The 21,266-nt window shown below is 38.7% G+C and overlaps 2 protein-coding genes across 9 annotated transcripts in view; one reads left to right on the top strand and one right to left on the bottom strand.

The window, feature by feature from the left end:
• kst (spectrin beta chain, non-erythrocytic 5 kst) overlaps positions 1 to 8,167 on the top strand; it is a 69,566-nt gene extending 61,399 nt beyond the window's left edge. For 2 of the 3 annotated variants that reach the window (XM_066735709.1, XM_066735690.1), the window contains exons 10-14: positions 76 to 129; positions 239 to 6,549; positions 6,621 to 6,764; positions 6,844 to 6,875; positions 6,958 to 8,167. In XM_066735709.1, the coding sequence (XP_066591806.1) occupies positions 76 to 129; positions 239 to 6,549; positions 6,621 to 6,764; positions 6,844 to 6,875; positions 6,958 to 7,203 (6,787 nt within the window). In that variant the 3' untranslated portion in view covers positions 7,204 to 8,167. The remainder of the gene's footprint in view (positions 1 to 75; positions 130 to 238; positions 6,550 to 6,620; positions 6,765 to 6,843; positions 6,876 to 6,957) is intronic. The other variant, XM_066735700.1, reaches the window with a different exon arrangement.
• Positions 8,168 to 8,264: 97 nt separating this feature from the next.
• Positions 8,265 to 20,061, bottom strand: CalpA (calpain-A). Of its 6 annotated transcripts, XM_066735730.1 has the most exons (16): positions 19,577 to 20,061; positions 18,565 to 18,700; positions 14,958 to 15,134; positions 14,678 to 14,865; positions 14,305 to 14,608; positions 13,871 to 14,052; positions 13,352 to 13,602; positions 13,068 to 13,225; positions 12,770 to 12,987; positions 12,663 to 12,705; positions 12,279 to 12,323; positions 11,958 to 12,087; positions 10,801 to 10,926; positions 10,025 to 10,152; positions 9,727 to 9,922; positions 8,265 to 9,008 (listed from the first exon to the last, which is right to left on the bottom strand). In XM_066735730.1, exons 2-16 carry the CDS (start codon positions 18,646 to 18,648, stop codon positions 8,923 to 8,925), a joined length of 2,316 nt encoding a protein of 771 aa, XP_066591827.1. In that variant the 5' UTR covers positions 18,649 to 18,700; positions 19,577 to 20,061; the 3' UTR covers positions 8,265 to 8,922. The 6 variants fall into 6 exon arrangements, with proteins under 6 accessions (XP_066591827.1, XP_066591819.1, XP_066591837.1 ...); XM_066735722.1 differs by lacking the exons at positions 18,565 to 18,700; positions 19,577 to 20,061 and adding an exon at positions 17,675 to 18,309; XM_066735740.1 differs by lacking the exons at positions 12,279 to 12,323; positions 18,565 to 18,700; positions 19,577 to 20,061 and adding an exon at positions 17,675 to 18,308.
• Positions 20,062 to 21,266: the final 1,205 nt, after the last annotated feature.

Here is a 21,266-nt window from a genome sequence, read left to right as displayed (position 1 = left end):
TAGTGTGTAGTATTTGATGGATTAATCTCTAGGTGTTAGGGAACTAACTTATGTTTTGACATGCATATAATTTAGACGCGAGGAGGAGGACCCAGTGTTTGAAGTAAAAAAGTTGCATACAAATATGCAGTAAGTATTAGCTTTTTCTTATTGTCTGATACACTGTCTCTTCTTCATCAACTATTTTCTTTATGCACGCTATCAATTTCTAGATACCGATTAACTGATTTTTATTTAGGGACTCGTGGCAGCATTTATTGGGTCTTATACGGCATCGTGAGCAAAGGCTACAAGCTGCTGGTGAGATTCATCGGTTTCATCGAGATGTTGCGGAAGCCTTGTCAAGAATCCAAGAGAAAGAGGCCGCTCTTCCGGAAGACTTGGGTCGCGATTTAAATTCAGTGCTGGCATTGATAAGACGGCACGAAGGTTTCGAGAACGATTTGGTCGCTTTGGAAGCGCAGCTTCAAGTTTTGGTAGAAGATGCGTCCAGATTACAGGCTCTTTACCCAGGAAATAATGCAGTGCATATCGATCAACAGCAGCAAATAGTCGTTGCCCATTGGGAAGAACTGAAGGAAAGATCCGCTCATAGGAGAGACCAGTTACAAGCCAGCTGTGATTTGCAACGATTTTTGACTCAAGTCAGGGACTTGATGAACTGGGCTGCTGGATTGCGAGCTGCAATGTCCACGGAGGACAAGGTACGAGATGCAGCTAGCGCACAGATTCTCAAAGTGGAACACGAAGCCTTGAAAGGTGAGATAGAGGCGAGAGAGGATAGTTTCAGCTCGGTGCTTGATTTAGGAGAGGCAATGGTACAGACCGGCCATTACGCTGCTTTGGAAGTGGAAGAGAAGTGCCATCAATTACTGGACGAGCGTCAGAAGCTTCATACCGCGTGGCAGCAGAAGAAGGTTCACTTGGATCAGTTGATAGATTTACATTTCTTCTTGCGAGACGCCAAACAGTTGGATAATCTATCAACCACTCAGGAAGCTGCCCTTAGCGGGGACAACTTCGGGGTATCTGTGGAAGAAGTGGACGCGCAAGTGAAGAAACACAACGAATTCGAAAAATTATTGATTACCCAGGATGAAAAGTTAATGGCCCTTCAAGAACACGGCGATAAGCTGTTGGCTCAGAATCACTTTGATTCTCCCACTATATCTAGACGTTTGACTGAAGTCTCTTTGAGACGAGCCAAAATTCGAAATTTGTGCGATGGCCGCAAACGAAGACTAGAGGCCAGTTTGCTTCATGCTCAGTTTGTTCGAGACGTTGCAGAGGCAGAATCCTGGATCGGTGAGAAGCAGAAGAAGCTCGAAGCAGAGGCCTCGAAAGGAGAAGTTTCGAGCTTGGAAGATAAAATTAAGAAATTGCAGAAACACCAGGCGTTCCAAGCTGAGCTGGCAGCGAATCAAAGTAAAATTGAAGAGATTAGAGCAAAGGGAGAAAAGTTACTGCAACAGAAACACCCAGCTAGTACAGAGATACGACAGCAGGTGGATCACTTGCATGCCTCTTGGAGAAAATTATTATTTGAATCAGGAAATAGAGGCAGAGGATTGGAGGAGGCCCAGGATATACTCGAATTTAACAATCAGGTTGAAAAAATTGAGGCCTGGATACGCGATAAGGAAATGATGGTTCAAGCAGGTGATACAGGAAGAGATTACGAGCACTGTTTGAGTCTACAGAGAAAATTGGACGACGTGGATAGTGATATGAGAGTTGATGATTTTAGAATTAAAACAATCAACGCTTTGGCTGATAAACTCATCAGGCAGGGTCGTGATAACGAATCTAGATCCATAGAGCAGCGTAGGGATAATTTCAATAGTAAGTGGAAGGGTCTACAAGGAGCCCTGTCGAAGTACAGGGAGACACTAGCTGGTGCCTTGGAGATTCACTTGTTTAACAGAGATATCGATGACACGAATCAGAGAGTCATTGAGAAGTCGGTTGCGATGAGTGCAACTGACGTAGGGAAAAATTTACCAGCTGTTGAATTGCTGCAGAGGAAGCAGGAAGCAATGGAGAGGGACATGACAGCGATCGAAGGAAAATTGAAAGAGCACAAAGTTAAGGCAATGGAACTTTCTCAAAAGTATCCCAATAAGGCTGCTCAGATCAATGAAATTCTATCCGAGCTCCAATCAAACTGGGACAATCTACAGCGCGTCACCCAGCAACGGCGTAGAATTCTTAATCAAGCTTACACGTTGCACAAGTTCCAGGCAGATTTGCACGAGCTGGAAATTTGGGTAGCAGATGCGATAAAACGAATGAACGAATCTGATCCACCAACCACGATTTCGGAAGCAAAAGCTTTGTTGGAATTGCATCAAGAAAGGAAAGCTGAGATAGACGGTAGACAGGATACTTTTAAAGCTTTGAAAGAGCATGGTCAGAGATTGGTCGCGGTGAATGAGGATGCCAATGAAAATTTGGAGCATCTTGAAAAGCTGAGGCAAGATTTGGCTGAAGCTTGGGAAAATCGTAAAGAAAAATTGACTCAGGCTCACCAGTTGCAACTGTTTAAAGAACTCGCTGATCAAGCTGACAATTGGCTGGCTACCAAGGAGGCGTTCCTAAACAATGAGGATCTTGGCGAATCTTTGTCCGGAGTGGAGGCACTGCTGAGAAAGCACGAGGAATTCGAGAAAATGCTGATGCCTCAGCTGGTCCGAATAGACGAGCTTGAAACGTTTGCCAATGAGATTCTGTCCAAGGAACACACGGATGCCAATACTATAAAGCAAAGGTTAATATCTGTGTGTAATAGGAGGGATAAGTTGAAGAATAGTGCCACTGCCAGGCGAAAGAAATTATTGGAAAGTCATCATTTGCATCAATTCCTTCGCAACATTTACGAGGTCGAAGGATGGCTTCACCAAAAGCAGCAAGTCGCCAGCGACGAGAATTACAGGGAATCCACAAATTTGCAAAGTAAAATTCAGAAGCACGCAGCGTTCGAGAGTGAATTGATGGCAAACAAAGGTCGAATATCGTCGGTTGTTAACGAAGGAGAGGCTCTGATCGAGGAAAATCATTACGCTTCGAAGGAGATTCAAGAGCGTTTGGACGAACTGGAAGCAGAATGGAGATTGTTGCAAGAAACCAGCGAGCTTAAGAAGAGCAGGTTGAACGATGCTTATCAAGCTCTGCTTTTCGGTAGAACCTTGGATGAATTCGAGTCTTGGATGGACGAAGTGGAGACGCAGTTACAATCGGAGGATCATGGGAAAGATCTCTCCAGTGTGGCTAATTTACTGAAGAGGCATACGAATCTGGAGAACGATGTACTGGGCCACAACGAAGCTTGCGAATCCATCAAAGAAACTGCATCCAGTTTCCAAAAGTCTCGTCACTTTATGTGCGACGAGATTCAAGACAGAGCATTAGCAACGATCAATAGATATCACAGCTTGCAAGAACCGATTCAGATTCGACGAGACAATCTGGAAGATGCAAAATTGCTGCATCAGTTCATCAGAGATGTCGAGGATGAGATGCATTGGCTGTCGGAGAAGGAGCCATTAGCCGCTAGCAGTGACCTTGGTAATTCACTGACAACGGTTCAGAGGCTGCAGAAGAAGCATCATGCTTTGGAAGCAGAATTGATATCAAGGGAACCAGTGGTAGCTTCATTGGCTAGCAGAGCCAGCGCTATGGTGAGGAGCGGTCATTTTGCTGCGGATAAGATAGAGAAATTAGCGCAAGGCTTGCAAGAGAAACTCTCTCACCTCAGGGACTTGGCCAGCGTGAGAAAATTACGTTTACTCGATGCTGTTGAATCTCAAATGTTCTACGCCGAAACTGCTGAGGCTGAGCAATGGATAAGGGAGAAGCAACCTCAGTTGACCTCCATGGACTATGGGAAGGACGAAGATTCGGTTCAATCTTTGTTGAAGAAATTGGAAGGTATCGAACGAGATTTGTCAGGCTTCGAGCACACCGTTGAGAATTTGAAGAAACTGTCGAAAGGACTGGTGGACAGACACCATTTCGACAGTCGAAACATCAACCAGAAACAGTCAGACATCGAGTCAAAGTTTAAAGAATTGCAGAAGCTGAAGGAGCACCGTCTGCAAAGACTACTGGAGAGCGAGAAGTTCTTCAAGTTCATCAGACAAGCTGACGAAGTTACCGAATGGATCGGGGACCAGACGACTATAGCAGCGTCCGAAGATTATGGACGTGACGTTGAACATGTAGAGCTGTTAATACAAATATTCGACAATTTCCTTTCAGGTTTGACCACTAGCGAAAGTCGAGTATCCGCTGTGCTGGACGCAGGAAATAAATTGATTCATGAGAATAATCCAGAGAAGAGTAAAATTCTGGTGAAGCTGGATGAAACGAAACAGCAGTGGGAGGATTTGAAGGAGCTTGCTCATGCCAGGCAGGAGGCTTTGGCGGGTGCCAAGCAAGTTCACATGTTTGACAGAACAGCCGACGAAACGATTTCTTGGATCCAAGAGAAGGAGAGTACACTGAGTACGGACGGCTATGGACATGACCTTGAAACCATTCAAGCTCTGGTTAGAAAGCACCAAGGATTCGAGACTGACTTGGCAGCTGTTAAAGAACAGGTTGAATCCTTGATGGAGGAAGCCACGAGACTGATCGAATTGTTTCCAGATGCACGCATACATATTGATGTGAAACATCAAGAGGCTGGAGCGGCCTGGAACGACCTACTGGACAAAGCTGCGCAGAGGCGAAGCAATTTGGCACAAGCCGAGCAACTGCAGGCTTATCTAGGCGAGTACCGTGATCTAATTTCTTGGATCAATGAGATGATAGCCAAGGTCACAGCACCGGAATTGGCCACTGACGTGCAAGGCGCGGAAGCGCTCATCTCTCGACACAAGGAGTACAAAGCTGAGATAGACACGCACAAGGATATGTTCGACAAGTTCTACGAAACTGGTGACAAGCTGATAAAACAGGGTCATTTCTTAGCTAAAGAAATCGAGGATAAGATATCCGTACTTCAACAGAGGCAGCAAATTCTAAACGATACGTGGGAGCAGAGGAAAATCATATACGAGCAGAATCTTGATACTCAATTGTTCAAGCGAGAGGCTGAAACTTTGGAGAATTGGATAATAAGTAGGGAACCCATGTTGCACGATGGAAAATTGGGTGACAGCATTCCGCAGGTTGAGGATTTGATTAGGAAACACGAGGACTTTGAGAAGACGATCGAGGCACAAGAGGAAAGGTTCACTGCACTCAGGCGAATAACGATGCTGGAACAGGCGTTCCGGAAACAGCAGGAAGCGGAAGTAGCCGCTAGGCAGGCTGAAAAAGAGCGAGTTGAGAGAGCTCGTATCGAGGAGAGGAAACGTAAGGAGGTTCAAAGAATTACCGAGGAGAGGAAACGCGAAGAAGAACGAAGAAGATTGGTAGATGGTCCACATCGTACCGGTCACGACGAAGTCAATGGAACTGCGGATGAGTCTATCAATAGGCTGTCTCCACTGAAGAATGCCAATCCACCGGACTCAACGGCCGCTACTCCAACCGTTCAAAAGTCACACGGATTATCCCATATATTTGGTGATAAACTGTCGAGGAATCCGGATATCAAAAGGGCGGAGAGTATGAAAGTGGACACGAAGAAACCAAAAAGGACTCCGAGTTTTACCACCAGAAGACGGACACAGAGCTTCAGAAAACTACAGAGAATTGAAAATATGGACTCCCTGCCACCTGTCGAAATTCAGGGACTTCTTGAGAGGAAACACGAGCTTCAAAGTGCTGGAAAGAAGGCTGCTGTACGGTCGTGGAAGCAATATTACACGGTATTGTGCGGCCAGCTCCTCTGCTTCTTCAAGGACATGGAGGACTTCTCGTTGAGCAAAGCAGCAACTGCGCCAATCACCATATTCCACGCTATTTGCGAAAAAGCTGATGATTATACCAAAAAGAAGAACGTCTTCCGGCTAAAATGCACCGATGGATCTGAGTTCCTCTTTCTGGCACCTAATCATCAAGAAATGGAGGATTGGGTCAACAAGATTTCCTTCCATGCCAAGCTTCCGCCTAGTCTTCAGCTTCTCAGTTACGATGAATCGCAAAAGCCGGACTTCCAGTGGTCAAAGAATGTCGCTCCCGAACAACCTGATGATTGTTTGTCGACTGGAAGTAGTCATGCTTCGACGCCGGAAATGGAACGAAAAAATTCTGTTATCAGGCGAGATGTTTCCAATCAGAGCTCTCCCAACAAGGTGCAGATTGAATTTTTACAAATGCACAGGCAGAATCAGCAGCAACGTCGCGATCCTAATACCGAATTGATTGCCTCTCAACGAATCGATCAGCCTCAGACACAAACGGAATTTCTGCAAATGCACAGGCAACAAATGCTAGCTCAGCAACAACAGAATCTAATACATCAGGAACAGCTATCGTCACAAAGAAACCAATATCCGCAGAGCCCTACTGAAAAACCACCCATCCCACCTCGCGGAGCTCCACCACCGATACCTCTCAGATCACCGAGCTCTGAGAATATGGTTCAATACAGACGAAATGGTTCGTAATAAATATTTTATTCACTATTTCCAAATTGACAATAATATTAATTAGTTATTTCAAATTTCTAGATGTAGACCATCATGTTCAACAACCGAGACCGCAATCTTATCAGCAACGCAGTGCGACCTTGAACCATAATGGATCTGGTCAATACCCGACAGTTGATCCCTGGCATAGACAAAGCAGCGTTGATTTGACCGTACAACCACAAGGTAAACTATGAATGTCTAGTGGTATAATCCCTATTGTAGAATCTTCTTATTTATAAAAAAATTAATTTAAATTTTTCAGCGTATGGAAGTGTACCAGTCAACACTAGACAAGTGAGTAATTTATTAATTGTAAATTGCTCATTGTTTTTCATTATAATCGCAGTTTAATAATTAAAATTATCATTTGTTTTAGGGTGGTCCCCAGCAAAATAACTCGTTTCCAGGTAGACCAGCATCCTTACCACCATACGTTTCACCGCCACCCGCAGTGCAACAAACCGCGCAAGGCGTCACAGTTGTCGATGGTAGACGACCTTCCGAAAGTGGCTCGGAAAGCGAGCATAGTACAGGTGGAAATCGAAAGTCACGTGATTTAAGTAAACGTAGTTACGTATTAAGTAATATATTTGGCAGAAGAAAAAAGCCATCTCAATCGTAACCTTTCAAAGCTGAATTCGAGAGACGTACTTAAAGTGCCCACGTCTTCAGCAAAATAACTTAACACGAAGATAACGCAGTGTTCTCCAAAGAAGAAGAAGTACATGTATTTGTAATATTGCTCTTATCCTAAATTGTAAATTATTTTCTTGCATATTGTACAACTTTCTTATATCGAATAATAGATATCAGCTAACTGTATTAAAATCTCGCGAATTCCTATTTTTATATCCTTACGAAGGGAATAATGATTAAAAACTAGCGAGTGTCCACTATTAATGAAACAAAGTTTAATATATTATTGACTCACACTCATACACGGATGATCTTTTATTTTATAATAACTTCGTCGATATTTCATTACGATGACCTTACAGCTAAAAGTAAACTAAATGCAACTGGTTTTTAATATATATTTTTCAACACGAGGTAGAACCAGTGAATTGTTTAATACTCATAAAATATTTCGTCAACTTTGCTGCTACTGGCAATTCTTGATCAAAATATAATTATTTTTTATTCTTTGAATACTACGAAAATCATGTTCTTTTTTAATTACTTTTTTTGATCAATCATAAAAAAATTTTCTTTTATTTTTTACTTGAAATGGTACCTGATTGTAAGGGGCAGGTTGAAATATATCAATGTAGCAAGAGGATAATGATACAAAAATGATATAAGTTTTAAGTCAAAGATGTCATAATATATGTTACAAATGTTATATATTAGAGAATCTTTAGGACCAATGATGTTACTTATTAAGTATCATAGATATGCTGGTAGCATATTTCGAAAAAAATATTTTTGACTGAAATTTAAAAAATATGATCAAAGCAATGTTATGACATGTGATGTGTATTTAATTCTATATAAAAAGTTATTGATTTGTATTATGTAGGTATGTTAGCGCTATTTTGCATGTAGTTATTCTAGAACAAAGATCAAAATATATCATTACCAATAAACTTGTCTTATATTTATTAGAAACTTACTTCAACTTCTTAATATTTAAAATTTTGATGAGATAGGTTCACTGATGACATCAATGAAGTGTAACAAACGTAAGAAATTATAGAGACTTTATTGCCTATACATTAGTAAAAATATAATACATAAACGATATCGCTAATAACTGCATAGATTTTTAAATAACATTCATAAACTGGTCTTTATGACAATTATGACTGCGGTGTGCATATTATGAGAACATAGATGTCAGACCATTAAAATATATGACATTTAACGCTGACATTTATAAATATATGTCATGAATAATTTTGTACCTGGGTACCCTATAATTTACTTTTTATAGTCACTTACCAGATACATAAATATATTTTGTATAATTGTAACAAATATAATGGGCCATTCATCAATAAATTAGCAGGTTCAAACAAGAATGTACATATTATGTACATTTATATTTAATTGTAAGGCACGTAACATAGATTTTGAAATGTATATAAGTATGGTACGATACAACGTGATTAAATATTTGTTAATTTTTTTAAAAGGTTATTTTACAATAATCTATTGAACGCTCCAAAACGATTATTAGGCATAACTTACGAATAATTTTGATATAATTTTGCATAAATTTGAATGTTTTATCTTCGCTATTTGTATTCGATGTTAAAAGTTTAGAATTTTAGTGCCAATAAAATATATCCATTATATTAAAATAGAAACCTTTACAGTTAAATAATAATCATTGTAAAAATTATGAATAAAGAGTTTTTTCTATCCATTCTTCCATTGTGAAAGTAGCATGGTTTGTATGATCCGGATCGCGTTCTCTAAAAATGTCTGCAACGATGATAGAATATTAAAAAAAATTATTTCAGAAAAAATGAAAAAATATAGCTACTAAGTGCTTTAAAATCTATCAATCCGTGCCAGCATAATTGGAATGGAGCGATATTTAGGTTCAATAGTGCCCACAATTACGGTCGAAAGGAAACTCTTCAAACTTCCACCTGCCAAATCTTTTAAACATAATTTGATGGATGTAAATCATAACACCATACGTTTTTATCTACCTGTTTACAATTATTGCAAAATTTTACCATGGAATTTTAAACCAAATCTTTATATTACATGCAATTATTAATATTTAAGCTCTATTGGAAACATGCTTTGATTACGCTAATTTTTTAGATAGATAAAAACATAATAATTTATGAATCATATGCGTACAATTAGGAAAAGAATGAGAAGCTTTAAAAACTCAAGGATAAAAATGATATTTTGCAACAACATACAACGTGAACACATTAATTCATTAAACTGCTTAAATTTGTCTAAAAACAAGAATATATTACAAAAAAAGCTGCTAAAATCTACGAAGCTCAAATAAACACATGCGAATTGTAACGATACAAAAACAAATACTGATTTCTAATATCAGCTGAGTAGAGCTTAAGTACGACCCAGAGTATATACTAAAAAGTGTATGCTTCAACAAATCACATGGACAAAAGGTCTGAGAAATTGTCGTCAATGGTTCCATTCGCTCCAAACTTACCTATCATAGTTTTCAATCGTACGGCGCACATTATGTAGTCATCGAATGTAATCATACCATCCTTTGTACCATATCGGTGTACAAGGATATTTAAAACATGATTGTTAAGACGATATCCTGCACTATTCAATGCCTGCCTTAATTCAAATGCACTCAAATATCCAGAACCATCTCTGTCGTATAATCTAAATACAGCCTGCAACGTAAGGGGAAAACATTGAAGTAGGCGATATTAGCGAGAAAGTAGCTTAAATCTATAACACATATACCGTTTAGTGCTTGAATTTATTATACTCACTCTCCATTTTCTGATATCCTCCCATAATGTACGGAACTCCTCGAAACCAAGTTTTCCAGAGTGATCTACATCTAACATAGCAACCATACTACGACATACGTCTTTACTAAATCCTCGATCATGAGTATCTGCAATATATTATAAAAAATGTAATATTATACAATATTAAACTTCATTATTTTCAACTATATCCTACACATATGCCATAATATATCTTCACATATAAATGAAAACTAATTTTGATGTGTACGTAACAGGACAAAGTGATAAATCTATTAGACTAGTTTAACTTATAATAGTATAAGACTCTATAATATAACGCAGGTAATAATAACTATATTAACGAAAATTAGTGTAGCTTTGTACAAAATGCACTCAAGTCCACAATTAAATCCAAGCAATTTGTTAACAGCTCTATTTCTATTACAGTATTTAGTATAAGAACGTAAAACTCTAATTACAGTTAAAAATAGGAATTCTGAGGATTAATGCAATCTTTCCTTGTTGGCACTGAACCTGCACAATTTATTTTAATCGGACCAATGATTTCCTTTCAAAACTTAATATTTTTTCTTTTAATTAAAAGGCTTTTTGAAAAAAGGCTACATTGCGTGTTCATGTATGTAAAATGATAATGAACAGTTAAAGCATTTGATTGATGAATAGGGCAAAGACAAATAAAGTTGATAGAGGAAACAAATTTGAAATGCGGTTTAATATTATACCCTTATTCATCCAGCCTTTTAATTTTTTAGATACCATTGATAGTTCCTTACCCTCAGTTTCAGTCTTATTGAATTGTTCATTATTACATATAACGCCGCACAGTAGAGAGATGAGAGTGTCGAGAAGCGAACCTTCTCCTTGCCCAGATTCAGGGGCTTTAGCTTCGGCTGGCAACTCTACCCGTAACATACAGCTACATGTTAGCGTGAAAATTTACATAGATACACATGGGTTGTAGAATAAATTCTATTCCAGTATCAAAACTTGATCTTATGCGTAATATCATCATTTATCAGTGAAGTTAAAACACATTTTAGTTATTCACAAAGTTGGTTTAACATAATAAGTAATATCCTTATTAGAAGTTTGTAATATCGTTGAATCACATATACGTATGTACATACAATATTATCTTACATTGTCAATCTTTAATAACCCAAATGTATTTACGTAAACGAAATGGGTATGGATGACGTTAAATACAGGCAGTATTTGAAACAATAAAAACAACTACATGCAAACAAAATTGTGTAAAGAACACAATACAAATTATAAAAGAATTATTACATTTTCACAAAATGCAAATGGTATAGTATGTGATTTTATTATGGTAAAGCGAGCGTGCTGATACTCAAACGTCTTAAAAAATGAACTTAATCTAATAAAACAAAGCTAAAAAGGACAAAATAACATTATCAAGCAAAGAACGATAATAACCAATCTAAATTAATTTATATATAATTGAAATAATTATAAAAATTATTTCCACACTGATAAAAGTAATGCTCTAAACTTTTCAGGCATGGTGCTTCATAACTATTATCACGATACGTATTTTCTTTTGTCAGTTAATTTAATATAATCACATTTTCTTAATGTTTTTAAATTGATTTTAACACCTAACACCCTGGCATCGCTCCTCAAATATTACAATTATAACTAAATCAATTTTTAAGAAAGAATTTGACAATTTGCAAAGTAGACCTTACACACGAATATTTAAATGCAAACATTACATTGTTAATATTTACATACTTAAAAAGGGACAGGATGGAGTTAGGTGTAAAAACTAATATTTAAACATTAAATACTTGCGATTACGTTCAGATGATAATAGCTAATATCATGCCGCGTTCAGAACCATTTGAATGATAATGTATCAGTAATAAAGTTACGAGTAATAATAGAATTAAATAAGTATACCTACCTTTACGCATTGCGTAATCTAAAATTTCTTTTAGCTCCATCCAATCAACCTCCATATCTTCACCAGCGAGTTTCCTAAAGAATTCTCGAACTTTTTCAGTATTCCGATCAGGTTCAGGTTCATCATGTACCTACAACACAAATATATTAGCGAAACGAAGAAGTACCATAGCATTCAAGAGTCTAAATTGTAGATGTCTTGCAACTATCAATCAAATGTCAATTTAATAGTGCAGTATTTCGTGACTAGCTTCAATAATACTATTGCTGCAGTATTTGCCATTCCATTTATGTAAAATCAATAAACGTGTGACACACTTACTTTGTCCCCATCCTCGTTGGTGTTATCGCCTTGGGGGTTAATCACCTAAAAGCCAAGCAACATAAACATGCGAAATTGTTATGCAATACTGACAGAATGCTATTGAATATTTCTCTTGCTGCTGTGCCACACAATCGAACCTATGACTTTGCGCAACATTTTCCTTCAGTGAGATTAATCATTAGAAAGCATTTTTCGAAATTTGTATATTACAGCATAATTAGTAAATAGCTTCACACATTGCTCGTTATCTATCTAATGGTGGCCAACGATATTTTGCACAGTTGTTAAGTCGAACAGAAAATGTTATTTGTTGTTATTAATGTGCAATTACAGAGCTGTAGTATCATCCCAATATACTTTTATTGAAATGAAATATCTTACCCTATCGTCCATTTCACCAACACCAACTTCTTCATCATTTTCCCTGTAATGAAATTGTCACAGTGAGTAATCTATCTCCTCCATCAAATGTACTTTCATCCACTTACTCCATATTATTTTTGTTCTCGGAGAACACTCTAAGTAAAAATTCTCCTTCCTCATTAGGATCAAATGTACTAGGAACTATGCAATATACGCCTGGCGGCAGTTTAAAACGGCAAGTGACTTCACGCAAATTGATAAAGGCTGGAGATCTTGCAACAGATGCATTGTACTTGAAGAAATTCATATCCAGTGGTTTTGGAAGCCTGTCAGGATACTCCAGCTATTTGAAATTAATGACAAAAAGCTTATATTAATTTATTACTCTTACGAAATGAAACTTGATCATTATCAACTACATACATGATATATAGCAAATCCAATGGTGAGACAATCGGCCCCCATTCTTTTCTGAGCTCTCCTGTTTTTCTGCATAAGTGCAGCGATGACTGTACACTTATCGTCATCCTCATCCGGATATTCCAATGTAATTCGATATTGTGGATTATGCCAGAACGTCTCTAAAATCAAAGTAGAAAAATAAAGTTAACTCTCTTCAGGTACTTGTAGCCTTCAAAGGATTTTATCCCATCGCAAAATAATATTAAAATCAACTACTTTTGCAATTCGAGAGGATTTGATCTTACCCAAAAAATTTCTACAACCACCAGCCGTGACTCCTCGCACCCATTCACCTTCAAAAACGCTCATTTCCCATTTCTTTTTACCCGCACTGAGGTCATCATCTGTCAGTGAGTCAGGATTCAAATTGCAAATCTCCAATGCAGTAAAATAACGTGTAAAGTCCTGGAAAGACATCCAAAATTCACCATCTATATCAAACGTCAGACCTAATTCTTCTTTTTCATGATCGGGGATAAACCTCCATTCTGGCGATCTGCGAAACAAAATGTGAAAGCATCGATTCAGTTACAGGTGAGTAAACATTATAAATGGTAATATTGTGTTCACAGTCTGTTCCAGTATCCGTAACATAATTGGTCTATCGAATAAACGCGTGAGTAGGAGTATGTGTTTTGGTTCACACACCAATAGCACATAGGTCGTTTGGTATACATTTCGTTGAAGACTAATCGATAAACGGTACGAATGTCGAATTTGCTCAAGCCCCGTTTAAATATGTACAGTATCCGCAGGTTACTCACTGGTCGCTCCACGGTCCATTCCATTCTGCTTCGTTACCCCACGGGTTTCGAAGCCTCAGCAAGGGGATCTTTCCATGGGAATTGGGCGTATGAATTTCCACATATTTCACTCGGGTTATACTGTAAGCGTGACCCCTGATCAATCCTTGTGGCGTTTCTGCCTCGACCACATTTGGATCCGGCTGAAATATCAAAATTTAATAACTTTGCAAGCCATAACGACCTAGCTATCTACCCCATTGTGCCAATTGGCTAAAAGCTTTTCATATTCCGCGGGGTCAACATTGCCCTCTGATCGTGACGCACAATCGCGAGGCAAACACATTTTGCATAATTTCAGCAAAATGATAAACCCCCCAATGGGTAATTTTCATTTTTCGAACAATTAAAAATTGAATCTTGCAGTGATCCAAGCAAGCTTATTGGACGTTTACCTCGATGGAACAACCGAGAAGGGAGTTTCTCTCGTAAGCTTTCAACAAAACGTTGAATAAATTTGGTGGAGTTTCGTTCATTTGGTACATTTCTGTTACTCCACCAGTGAAATCTTCCATTGCTTCGCAAGCGGTACCTCCTTTCAGAGCTTCGTAAGAACCGTGCAGCTTGGCGTAAGCCTTCTCGAGCAAGGCACTCCAGAATTCATTATGTTCAGCTGAGCTCAAGTACAACAATCGGCCGTGATAAGTGGGAAGACGATCGTCTATTACTACGTCCACCCACTTGCCATATTGCCAGAACCTGATAAAACGTACATTAACAATTATTACGAGCACATTTAATCAATTTGTATTTAAAAAGTTGCTCTACCTGAAGTGAAAGATTCCTGCATAATTCTCATCGAAGCTCTGGTCCTCCGGTACTACTTGGAAAAACAGATGAGGATGCATTGTGAGATTTGCTACTGCTGCTAATAACCAACAATCCCCTAGTTCTCCCTGCTGAACGTCGAATCTCGAAAATCCCTCGACGAACAACTGGGGATTGTCTGCAATTTCCTGAGGGAACATTTTCAAATCGTACATTTGTCTCGTACTTTGCATATCATAACCTCAAAATCGGTATTGCAAGTATCGAAATTTTAGGATACCATTGGACGCCTCCATTCTACGTATCTGTCTGGTCGTCTGGAGAAATACAGAGACGAATCCTCTGCTAGAAATTCCGGGTCTTCGAAAAGCCTACCAGTTTCCAAGCATTCTCTTCTCAGAGTATTGAAGTCTTGAACCGCGCCCCTCGGCCTGTAGTTGGAACCTTGCTCACCTAACTGTAAAAACAATACAACTGTGTGTAGCGAGTGTCAAGCATGGAAAAACACTTCGTAAATAAATAAATAAACTAAAGTTTGAAGAACGAAGCTCTTGAATAGAATCTTAATGTGATTGTTATACTGCCAGATGATTCTAAAAGTGGATTGTGAAAATTCAGCTTGTTGTTACCACTGAAATCTTTATGGCTTTCGTGATGCAATCTATATAGTTTAAAATAGCTTACGTTGTAGCAAGCTTTTCCACTGAATTTTGTCTCAGCAGGGATTGGTGTATCCTGACAAATTATTCTCGTTCCATCTACGTGCTCGATGGAAGCTTCTGGTCGATCACGATCAACGTGCTTAATATCAGAATTTTCAGATTGCCCTAATATTTTGCCTGCTTTCGACGGCTCGTTGCACAATTCGTCCGATGAAATATGCGAGCTTTCTCCTGCCACTGTATTCGTCGATAATTCAACGGACGATATTTTAAGAACTGCGAGCCCTCCTTTCAAGTAATTTACGTAGCGATAATTCGCATAAGTAGATCTTTTTTGATCCATTATAAAAAAAACTCACGAAATCAATTATATAAACTATCCCCAATTACGTGTAAACCCAAACTGATGCTGTGGTTCCAGCTTCATATTTTTTATCATTTCCCGCTTATCATTTTGCATAAAAATAGTGATAAGAGAACCGGAAGAAAGTTTGCCACGATTCATACAGTAGTCTGCAAGATTGAGATGAATAGAAAAATTCAACTGAGAGTTGTACAAATTATTAAATACAACTCATGTCTAACAATGTCATCACAAGGCTAGTAACGAAAAAAATTCTCAACCTCAATTTCCATACTTTCCAGAATGAAACTTTTAAGATCGTTTTTAGAACAACGTGCATTGTTGTGAGTGTTATTTGTTGGAGGGAAAGAAAAAGTGATTGTAAATAGTGGTGAAGCAGTTTATTGTATAGTGTTACCAAGAATATACAGGAGAGAATTTTCAAGTCGATAAATGTTTGTTTTCTTTGGTTAGTTATTTGACAAAACAAAAACAGTCTGAAGGGAGAGGTGTAAGCTTGATATTTGGTAAATATCAAGTCAATTACTCGTTAGAACCCTGGCGTACTTGAGATAAGCTTACCAATTTTCTCACGAGACTATTTTATTATTTTAATACATCGTTAGACGTGGTGATAGGAAACTCAAACACGTGATAGTATATCATATATAAACAACCAAACAGGTATCATTACCGGGATAATCAAATATTTAAAATGTTTAAGACTAGAGTTTAACTGTCAAGTGCACAATGGTTGGTATAACAGGAGCAGTACTAATGGGTAGTAGCAAATGCAAATATATGTTTAATCCGAAGTGAATAATCAGCATTCGTCGCCGGCATTTTTGTAAATATTCCACGTATCGTGGAAGGTATGCATTTCTCGCCTACTGATGTCATCGACGTCATCGCCAGGCATGCTCTATCATTAAATCTTATTCCTTTCACTACTAAGAAGAATAAAATACCTCATCTTTATACCGACCGAAGTATATTTTAATAATACACTCCTCCAAAATAGAATAAAAGGGCTTTTAATACATCAATCAGTTCTCTCAATGGAGCACAAAGATTGAGCCATTAATTTTTCGTTATGGTCGTCCACTCTTTCATCTATTGACTTCGGTTAATCTAAGTGCACCTCTGATAAGACATTAAATAAATTATATATTAATAGCAAATACTGGTCATTCCCGGTTCTAAAATTGATGCAATAAACCGTCACTAGATTCAGACAAAAATATCAAACGTTCAAAATGGATTCTTTATTAGAGTTTGAGGTTGGTTTCCCGTATTTATTTAGGTCGTAAATAAAATTACGCTATATAACAATGTGAGTGACGAATCAGTAATCGCAGTATTTTGTTCCATAGTAGGAAGAAATAGGGCAATCGAGTGATAATTTCCTGATATAATTCCAGCCAAGAGGTAGCGGTGATTAATGGATTGCAAAATGGTTCTTTTTAGGATTAATGCGCGTTTCATCCGTTTGTTTATGGATGGTTAAACAATTTGCAATGAGAGTTTGTTAATAATGAATAATTGTCCCTGTGAGATCATTGATAATCGTTTTACAAGGGAATCATTATTGGCAAATATAATCAGGCGACGAATCATAGGCAAGCAGGCAAATATGTATGATGCAGTTAATTGATTCAGCGTATACGCAGTACACAGATAAATCAAGACAAATCATAGCGTCCAGCGGCAGTCGGAACTAAAATGGAGACAAATCATAGGCTGAGACGAAAATTGCGAGTTAGTCGATGGATTTTTATTGGCCTAGGGCAGTAGTTTTTACCATGGTGCGCAAATAATCGACGCAGATGGAATAAGCTGGCATGGCAGGAAATGCCAGACTTTATCCGGTCAACAATATAAAGTTAAATCCGTTTGTATAGATATATGAATAGGAAAAGATTTAGCCGGTCAAGTTTTTCCCGAAAAGCTTTGTTGTGTGTCGTATAGAATACGATGACGTGCGATGCCTACCACTTTAATATTGAAGAGTGAGGGTAAAAAACGTTTGACGTCGACGACCGTTTTAACGAAAACGTCGGCCAGTCCGTCTGGTGCCTCGCCTCCTCCATAGTAGGCCATGGTTACACTTGTCCAGCTACAATCGGATCAAACAAAAAGACCCAAGGTCACCAAATCTTCCAGTCCCAGAAGCACGCCGCACTAAACCAATAAACGATTGTCTCTCGTTTTTCAAGCCTCTGTGCAAGCCTTAAAAATTGTGCAGTAGCAGGAACCGAATTCACTCCAGTCACGAATCACGAATTCTGAAGAGAAGCCGTTCTGGCTCTTAACAATGCGACCATTTCAAGCTACTCTTTATACCTGAGCAATTCCTAACCGTTACATCGACGACAAGTCCCCAACTACTGAACCCACGACAGCTCACTTTCATAGCGATTCGCCGATATTTCGTTACGTAGCACTAACGATCATCCGATCCGCGATTCGTGCAAAGCGATCCTTACACTCTGCTATCGCCTCTCCCGATCGTTCGTTAAGCAGCGTACACAAACAGAATTCGATGAGTTCCTATGATAATTCCTACCAGCTGTCGTAAACAATCGGCTCATTCACCAAAGAACCGCGCAACATAAGCACCAAAGAGAGTACCAACCAAGGTAAGATTTGGTTAGGTTCTTCGGTGTGCACGACACCTAACCTGCATTTTGTACAACTGGCGCCATCTTCGAAAGACACTTGGAAGCTGTTGAAGCGCGGATTCTTTCGAACCACTGTGCGTCCTTGCCCGCGCTAATTGCTGCCTAATTGGTTCATGTAGCTGGTTATCACACTACTTCCTACTTACGGAAATCGGGAAAACCCATAAAAAAGTTAGTTTTCAATTCTTTCGATATACTTACTTCTACAGTTTTCTGCTTTTGCTGCACGAAAGTAGGTTCAACCACCTCGGAGTTCCAGCCATAATTTAATCCTCCGTAGTTCATTCCGCTTTAGCTGCCTTTTCAGTTTTCCCAACGTATCTCTTTGGCACGGGATCTGAAACGGGTTTGACGTTTTATTGTGCACATTTATCTCCGCCAAATCGCTCTGCACTGTCAAACAATCCCATTGAAGCAGCGATCTTTCTGGGTAGCTGGATAATTCTTGATAAGTATTGTACGGGGCCAGTAAAAAACGGATTTAGAATGACGGGCTATTATCACGAGACGTTATCACGAGTGACGAGTAACGACTGACGGATTGCTTTGCCGAGCCTGTTACGTTACGTATTCGCGTATTTCATGGTCGGTCGAAATGCATATGTATATAGGTATATATGTATACACAGTGATGTTCTACACGTGACTGTAATAATATCAGCTTATACCGTCGTAATTTCAAGTATCACGCTCGACTCTACTATCTCTCCTAAGTGAGAGGCCGGTGCATTACGCGTCGTAATCGTAACAGCTAAAATGCAGATCTGCAAATTTGGCGCTCTGTCAGAGGTTACTTGCAATTAGCTAATGCGGTACAATGACTCGACAAATAATAATAACAATAATAATGCACGAATTTATACACCGGTTCCTAAAATTTTTTTACACAGATGACTACACGCTGTTCGCATTATACATTAAAATGAATTAAAAACTTAATTAATTATGGTAATTGGTGACTCGTGGGCAAAATACAAAGTTAAATAAAATATCCATTAGCGTCGAGGCCGGATATTTATCCATCACAATCTTTTACCTGGTCGAACTTGGTGGATAGAAATGCAATAAAGTTGCAAGGCGAGTATCGATTGAATTTGCAGGTTAGCCCTATGTGAATGCGCGCCAGTCTGTCGCTGAATGTCATGTCAGGGTCATTATTCGCGATTGCGTGATGAATGCTAAAGTGAGGGAGGCTGCTTATTCTCCTACTCACCTTCGATATTTAGCCGTTCCCTGTGCTAATTTAGAACGTTAATTAGCAGAGCCATCAACGCACACCCAGCTCGATCAAATATTCGCACAATATAGGCACGAGAGGTTGTCTCGTTCCTCGAGGAGGAATAAAGCTGGACTGGTAGGTTTTCTGTAGCGCCACCACGTGCTGCCACAACAAGATTGGCCAACCTTGGACCGGTCCAACGTGTTTACGTGCTTGCGATTACCGTTTATGGTGCGTTTCTTCAGCGCTCGTTCCCTTTCTTCAGTTTCGCCTTCGCTACTATCTCCGAATACGTATCTCTTTCTCCCTTTTCAATTATTCTTTGTTCGGTTATCGAGTTGAGTTAACCTATAATTGATACGGGTCCCTTATAATTGCCTCGGTGAGAGATTTACATGCGTTCACTGGTTGATCCTGTCGAGTAGCCTAATTGAAGATAAAATTAAGGTTTCACCGAGGTTATCATACGTGCTTTAACGTTAAAAGACCGGCTTACACTGGCAACGTATCTCTAGAGAATCACAGTACAGTGGCGTAGAACCGCCGTCCCCCCGCCTTCGCGTTCCTCCGCGTCGGCGTTTTAATGCGTCATCAGGGCTCTAAGAAAGAACGAAAAAAGAAATATAAGTAAATAAAGATCACACTGTGACGGAGAGGCTGTTCACCAAAACCACGCAACTATCTCTCTGTCACATGATACGTTTCCAACACATTAAAAACACCAATAGGACTGAGAGGTCTTCTCCGAAATCCGTGTAACCCAAACCAGTTTTTTTTTTTAATTATAGAGCCTCGAGGAAAACAGAAAAGCAATTTCTACGAAGTTACATACCAATTAGGCACGAAATCAACATATATAAGTTCTTTTAAAGTTTCTCTATACGATTACCTGAACTTTAGTATTTCTACTAGAAAAGACCTTCTATTTTATTTGTAGAGAAAACGTGTTTGGAATTGGAAGAAATCGCATATGGTATGTATATGTGTAAACACTTGTGAATTAACTTGTAGTCAACAATAAACCGACCCAATTGTTTTAGGAAACAGTGAAATACCGGAAAAAAAATTAACGTGCCAATAAATATTGCTCTGTTAACTATTTATCTTGAGTCGTATCTTTACAACGTTTGAACATCTATCCGGTCTGGTTTTGCGTTATTGCCGGTGATCACAAAGCACAGTTTCGCAACTATACTCTAGAAATTTTAATGGCCTCAAGACACATTTAGCATTTACAGATGCTAATGTAAACAGAAAGCAGGAAACTATCCTATACCTATATTGCTTCCTTCGACAAACATGTGGGAAAGCTTGTTTTTCTTTATAAAACAGCGTAACAGAAGCGTTAAATCTGTAATCTTTGATAGCAAAACTTACGCTTGAAAATCACATATTTCATTGTCTATCGTAATAGTACAGTGCGGTAAGTTTACAAGTGTTTTGAAAATAGCGCAACTATAAATATGATTGCGTTGGACACCGTACGCGTGTTGTCTTGGGGAAAAGGGGGATTCGTTTCGTGTTTAAGCTAAATTTGGCTCAGCTCCAATGAGAAAGAAGTTGGAAAAATTCGCTGGTAGTAATACCGTAGCATTTACTCGCACTACCATTTCCCAGCTTTTATCGTTTTTTTTCTTCCGCAATATCCTAGCGTCTTCTTAAAACGCCTCATAAATATTATCCT

This window comes from Prorops nasuta, unplaced genomic scaffold (genome assembly GCF_024137725.1).
Source record: "Prorops nasuta isolate Cenicafe-Biocafe unplaced genomic scaffold, Cenicafe_Pnas_1.2 PNAS00002, whole genome shotgun sequence".
Classification (NCBI taxonomy): Eukaryota; Metazoa; Arthropoda; class Insecta; order Hymenoptera; family Bethylidae; genus Prorops; species Prorops nasuta.
Note: the sequence above shows the minus strand (reverse complement) of the source record. Positions and strands in the feature narration are given on the sequence as shown.